This window comes from Sinocyclocheilus rhinocerous, unplaced genomic scaffold (genome assembly GCF_001515625.1).
Source record: "Sinocyclocheilus rhinocerous isolate Xijiao unplaced genomic scaffold, SAMN03320098_v1.1 scaffold1614, whole genome shotgun sequence".
NCBI classification, from domain to species: Eukaryota; Metazoa; Chordata; class Actinopteri; order Cypriniformes; family Cyprinidae; genus Sinocyclocheilus; species Sinocyclocheilus rhinocerous.
The window spans coordinates 73,657-80,780 of NW_015641054.1; the positions used below are offsets into that span (position 1 = coordinate 73,657).

At 30.5% G+C, this 7,124-nt stretch overlaps 1 protein-coding gene across 1 annotated transcript in view; it reads right to left on the minus strand.

Annotated features, from left to right (window-relative positions):
- Positions 1-1,400: 1,400 nt before the first annotated feature.
- Positions 1,401-7,124, minus strand: part of zdhhc11 (zDHHC palmitoyltransferase 11) — a 20,843-nt gene continuing 15,119 nt past the window's right edge. Inside the window, exons 6-11 of the mRNA XM_016570887.1 lie at positions 5,779-5,934; positions 5,593-5,705; positions 4,358-4,416; positions 4,215-4,278; positions 1,701-1,767; positions 1,401-1,626 (exon numbers count right to left, since the gene is read on the minus strand). Of these exons, the coding sequence (XP_016426373.1) occupies positions 1,415-1,626; positions 1,701-1,767; positions 4,215-4,278; positions 4,358-4,416; positions 5,593-5,705; positions 5,779-5,934 (671 nt within the window). The 3' untranslated portion in view covers positions 1,401-1,414. The remainder of the gene's footprint in view (positions 1,627-1,700; positions 1,768-4,214; positions 4,279-4,357; positions 4,417-5,592; positions 5,706-5,778; positions 5,935-7,124) is intronic.

The following is a 7,124-nucleotide window of genomic DNA, read 5'->3' on the forward strand; positions in this document are numbered from 1 at the left end:
AATTTTTTTTTAAGTCAAAATAAATTAACAAAAATAAATCAATAAATAAAATAAAGAAATATGGTGATACTGTAATTAATTTGTAGGACAGAATTCAGAAAAATTACTAAAATTTCAGATTGTTTTAACTAGATATTTAAACCGAAATGATGCGACTGAGTGATCTTGATCTTGTGCTGTATTCATCACTCAGCAGCACCATCTAGCGCTGCATCAAGCCTTTATTTCAAAATATACAAATAGCAAATATAATTCATTAATCTTATAGTTGCAACGGTGTCATAAAATTGTTTTGCATTTCGTCCTTAATGAGTTATTATAAATCATCTTAAAATAAACCAGCTGTACAATGTAAACAACATACTGTATGTTACAGAAACAGAACTTTAAATTCATCAGAGAGTGCATGTCTGTATAAGACCGTTTCTGCCACAGAAGAAAAAAAATATATAAAGGTAATTGCAACTTTTTATCTCACAATTCTGACTTTTATTCTTGCAATTCTGAGTTTATATCGTACAGGTCTGATTTTTTTGTGGTGTTTGCATATATATATATATATATTAGTTAGTGTTGGGGGAACACATATATACATACAGTGTTGGGGAAAGTTACTTTTAAAAGTAATGCATTACAATATTGCGTTACTCCCTAAAAAAGTAACTAATTATGTTACTTAGTTACTTTTTATGGAACGTAATGCGTTGCATTACTTTTGAGTTACTTTTGAAATCTGGGCAGGGCTTGCTTGTTTGCTTTTAATATAAAAAAAGTATGTAAAAGCCCTTTCACAACAGAAGTGAAATGAATACGCCTCAGGCTGAAGGAAAAGTAAATTCACGTCTGTACAGTAGAGGGCGCCGCTCAAACAAATTGCATGAAGAATATGACGCAGGAGAAGAAAGTTCAACACTATTCAGCAATAACACAAATGAAACACAAATGCGTCATTTTTGCTTAGTATGGTTGAATTGGATCATCGAAGGTCAGTAGCAAAGACATTGGTTAATAAAATGGGATTATTACAATATTGCGTTACTCCCTAAAAAAGTAACTAATTATGTTACTTAGTTACTTTTTATGGAACGTAATGCGTTGCATTACTTTTGAGTTACTTTTGAAATCTGGGCAGGGCTTGCTTGTTTGCTTTTAATATAAAAAAAGTATGTAAAAGCCCTTTCACAACAGAAGTGAAATGAATGAGAAACAAAGTAACTGGCCTTACTTATGTGTAAAAGTAACGCAAAAGTAATGCATTACTTTAAAAAAGTAATCTGATTACGTAACTTGTAATGCGTTACCCCCAGCACTGTATATACAGTATATATATATATATATATATATATCCTTACTGAAGTCGGTCAATCAGATTCTAGGCAGATCTTGCTGTGTGCATCAGTTTGTGAGTTTTGACTCATGGCATCTGCTCTTTGAACCCTAAATACTGCGTCTGCGCCTCCGCCATCAGCTGCTGATGAACCACGGCCGCGTCCATAATGGAGCTTCCCAGCGGGTCCTGGACGATCGGCCTTCCCTCCGCAGGCTTCTCCACGCTTCGTCCCGGGGCTTGAGGCTTCTCTATCCCGCTGAGGTTCCAGCCCACAGGAAGTGACATCACAGGCTCACCTACCAGCAGGACACAGAAGAACAGTCAGGTGCAGCTGCAGGTAAACACGTATCAGAAAACACCGCAGCTTTACCTGCGATCATTTGAGTTGGTGATTCAGAGCTGTATTCCAGATGTCTCTCTCCATTCACTTCCTCCAACTGAAAAGACAAATATCGGATAAAACAGTCCATGTTTAATTATATAAAATGATACTTTTTGGCACTGAATGTCTTATTTATTCTCATTTAGCTATTAGTTCAAAAGATACATTTAATGCAGTGTTATTTTAGTATTATAATAAATAATACCAAAATAACTAGGGGTGTCGAAATTAATCGTTGCATTGCTTGACAGTGCTTCCACTCGCTGTTATTGTAGTCTTTTACTTTAGATATGCTTTCATTTCTGCCGTTTTGAATGCAGTACGTATTAGATGCACGAAACTCACGTACTGACAGACTTTCACGTGCGCTTTGTGTTTGTTTGTCCTGAAGCTCGATCGGTTAAATGCACTTGCATCTACTTTTATGATACGAAATTGATGTAAACACAGTCAGTTATGTTTTCAGAACAGGACACAACATCTGATATGTGGAAATAGATCTGTGCATTAGTGTGAATGCAGCCTATTAAAGCTGCCACTGTCTATGAACTCATCAGTAATAATCAAACAGCAATAATGCTGATTAATAAAGAAAAACCCATAACTATGATCATCTGTAAACTTTCCAGATACTGAAAGCGCTTTTTGTTTATCACTTGCAATTGTCTTTCCCCCCCTTTAAGTAGCCTGCTTATATAATTTAATAAAAATGCACAAAATAAATTTGATATAATCGTGATGCATCGTGATATCGAAATTGAATCGAATCGTTGACATGATAATCGTAATAGGATTGAATTATGAAACCAGTGCCGATTCACACCCCTAAAAATAACACTGCATCGATTGAAAATGTAATAAATATTATTAATAATAAATAATAAGTAAATGTATTAATAAATAGTATTTATTATAAGTTATCATTAATAGTAATCTATTCATAATAGTACAAGTTTAAAAATGTATTAATAATATTAGAAGTAATTTATTAATAGTATTCATTCATATTTTGCACTAGCTTTTATTTCTATAATTTATATTTAATTTTAGTGTTTTGTTATCGTTTTATTATTTTTTATATATATTTCTATTATTTATTTACATTAATTTATTAAAACAAATGTTTTTATTTCAGTTTTCGTTTTAGTACTTAAACATTTTTTCAGTTAGTTGCAAATGCTGCATTTTTTTTTTTACTATTATTATTTTGCATATGTTTAAGTTGAATTTTTAGTTTTATTTGAAATACTAAAAATGCAACAAGGCAACATTTTAAATTTTCTTAGTTTTTCATATAATATTTTTATTTTATTTTAGCTTCACTTCAGTTACTGAAAATGTTTTTATAGGGTTAGTTTTGGTTTTTTATTCTATTATTTATTTTCATTAATTTATTAAAACGAATTTTTTTTATTTCAGTTTTCGTTTTTTTTTACTATTATTATTTTGCATATGTTTAAGTTGAATTTTTTGTTTTATTTGAAATACTAAAAATGTAACAAGGCAACATTTGAAATTTTCTTAGTTTTTCATATAATATTTTTATTTTATTTTAGCTTCACTTCAGTTACTGAAAATGTTTTTATAGGGTTAGTTTTAGTTTTACTTTTTTTTTTCATTTAGTTGCCAAGGCAAAATTTCTCATTTTCACTTAAGTTTTTTTAACTATAAATATTCATATTTTATTTGCACAATAGCAATACTGATTCAGTGCTGATTATGTTGCATTATGTTTAAGTTGAATTTTTAGTTTTATTTGAAATACTAAAAATGCAACAAGGCAACATTTTAAATTTTCTTAGTTTTTCATATAATATTTATATTGAATTTTATTTTAGCTTCACTTCAGTTACTGAAAATGTTTTTATAGGGTTAGTTTTAGTTTTACTTTTTTTTTTCATTTAGTTGCCAAGGCAAAATTTCTCATTTTCACTTAAGTTTTTTTAACTATAAATATTCATATTTTATTTGCACAATAGCAATACTGATTCAGTGCTGATTATGTTGCATAAGTCGTTTAATCTCTGATGCCTTTAAATGCTGTCTAGATAGTTTTGGAGCGGGTAGCTGGTCTAATTACCTCAGCACAGATGGGTTCTGGCAGTCGACCGGATGTTTGTCCTCTGTCTTCCAGTTTAAAAGTACTAGGAAAGAAGCAGCAGAGCATCTGAAGTGATTGCCTAAGAAAAGATCTAACCGCTACCTATCTGTCTTAAAGCTTACCAAGACCTGCTGGAGAGCGGCGCGTCACATTTTATTTTAGCTTCACTTCAGTTACTGAAAATGTTTTTATAGGGTTAGTTTTGGTTTTTTAGTTTTACTTCAACTTGCCAAGGCAAAATATCTCATTTTCACTTAAGTTTTTTTAATGATAAATATTCATATTTTATTTGCACAGTAGCAATACTGATTCAGTGCTGATTATGTTGCATAAGTCGTTTCATCTCTGATGCCTTTATATGCTGTCTAGATAGTTTTGGAGCGGGTAGCTGGTCTAATTACCTCAGCACAGATGGGTTCTGGCAGTCGACCGGATGTTTGTCCTCTGTCTTCCAGTTTAAAAGTACTAGGAAAGAAGCAGCAGAGCATCTGAAGTGATTGCCTAAGAAAAGATCTAACCGCTACCTATCTGTCTTAAAGCTTACCAAGACCTGCTGGAGAGCGGCGCGTCACAGTTCACATGGGACTCCAGCGGCCCGAGACTCTGGGAGGAAGAGAAAACACAGAAGTGGTTGAAGTCTGTGCAAATGTGCGTGATGTTAATGGGTGGGACCTTGTTTTGATCTGAATCAAAGCATAAAAAGAGTCGAAAACGTCTTTTCTAATCCCATGAGATGAGATGATTCAACATACTGAAATGAACTTTTGGCCACACCTGAACATGAGACGAAAATGCCGCACAATCCGTGATTAAACCATATTTTGCATCAGTTATTTAGCGTTTTGTTGAATTTGCATTGCAAGATTTTATTTACTCTTTATATCAATATTTATTCATATTCTGAATGACCTTGTAGCTTGGTTAAACTTTTGGCTACACCTGAACTGAGATAAAATGCCTTGAAATCCATGAAACTGTATTTAGCATTCATTTTAATACTAAATATTTTTTTCTCCATTCATTATTTAGTGTTTTGTTGTATTTGCACTGACAGATTTTTAATTCTTTTCTTTTATATCTGTTATATTTTTTGCATGATGCGTGTGTTGTACCTGTGCAGTTTTTTTTTTTCATTATTCAATTCATTTCACAATAATTTTGATGATACGCATGGTTTCAAAGCAGCTATACAGAAAATGCATGTTTCAAATATTATAATTATTAAATATGAAAATATGATAAAATATTAAATATTACTTTGTAATATTATTTTAAATAAATAATCAGTTGATTTATTAATAATTGAACTATTATAGCATTTATTAATATGAATTATGAATTAGCTTTTATCTTAATTAAACATCCTACAATTAATTAAAAATAAATAATATTTATTTAGCATCAATTTTAATACAAAACATTTTTTTCCCATGCAAAGAAGTTATTTTTTGCATGGCAAGTGTTTTGTACTCTTATTTTAATTTAAATGAATTGTTTATTTGTATAGTGCTTTTAATAATATATTCCATTTCAAAGAAATTATTTATTAATAAATTAGCTATTATAGCATTTATTAATATTCCGAATTAGCTTTTAGCTTGGTTAAACAACCTTTTGGCCACACCTGAACTGAAAAGAAATCTGTATATTTTGCATAAATTTTAATGCTAAATATTTTTTTTATCCCTATGCAAAGGAGTTATTTAGTGTTTTGTTGAAGTTGCATTGCATGATTTGTATTTATTGTTTTACTGTGTTTATTGTATTTATGGTCTGTACCTGTGTGGTGGCTCCGTTAGACGGCAGCGCTGGAGGAACCTGCTCTTTCTCTTTAGGATTCGGCGACTGACGCTTCCTGACGATGTACTCATAAGTGCTGATGCCCTGAGACACTGAGACACGACACAGAGTGAACAGAAGCGGCTATCTGTCTATAAAAGTGGATAACGCTGGGCTCAAACTCACGTAAGTAAATGTGGAAGCACAGTAAGTGGCAGAGCAGCAAGAGAGCAGCCAGAGCCAGCAGGACTGTGATGAAGGCCAGCACCAGCAGACCAATGGAGCTCGTCTCTAAAGGAGCCGCCGGCAAGAAAACCAGCCACGAGCCGTTGCCTTGCACAGCTGCCAGAGAAATTACCAATGAGAAAATAGAACTATACCCTGAAAAAACATCTAATCATTACACAGTAGTTTTGTCTTGTTTTCCTGTACAAATATCTAAACATTCTAAAATCACGACACATTTACTTGGAAAGCAAAATGATGGTTTCCAAAAAAAAAGAATGAAAATTAAGCCAATGGGGTAAGTAAAATACACTTAAAGCAATAGCAGATTTTTTTCTGTTTTTAGCTCAAATTAATACAAAATAAAGCTAAATATAAATATTTTTTAAAAATGACAAAGCACATAAAATTAGTAAAATATGAAAAGTTTTAAACAAATTAAACTAAAAATATAAAAAAGCTAATTCAAAATATTAATAAATACTATAATAGTATGTAAACAATACTAAAATAACACTGGATTTGAGATATTTACTCTTGTTTTCGGAAAAATGTATTAAAATTAAGTTAATTTGTGCTTAGAAAAAAAATCTGTCAATGGGGTAAGAACAATAAACTTAAATTTAAACCAATAGAAGATGTAGCAGATTGTCTTGTTTTTAACTGAAATAAATATAAATAAACCGACTGTAAATAGAAAAAAAAAAACTAATAAAAATGAACAGGTAAAACGATTAAAAGTGTAAAAGTTTTAAACAAACTGAAAATTCTAAATATAAAAATTAAAGCTGATTCAAAATATTAATAAATACTATAATAATTTATAAATAATAACGCTGAAATGTCATGAATGTTAGATATTTTGTCTTGTTTTCTAAAAAATTTATTAAAATTAAGCAAGTTTATGCTTGAAACAAGAAAAAAAATATCAGCCAATGGGGTAAGAAAAATAAACTTAAATAAACTTCAACCAATGGATGATTTGTCTTGTTTTAAGCAGAATTTGCTTAGTTTTGATATATATATATATATATATATATATATATATATTTTAAACAAGACTATATCAATATCATAAGTCATTTTGCATCTCCAGTAAATGTGTCTTGATTTTAAGAATGTTTAGATATTTGTATTGGAAAACAAAACAAAAATACTGATTAGGAAAGTAATTTTTTTTTTTTGCAGTGTAGAAAATGAGAAGTTACATGTCTTCAATAGTTCAGATTTTTAATATTTAATAATTTAATAAAGCCTCTTCTGCTCACCAAGGCTGCATTTATTTGATCAAAAATACAGTAAAAATT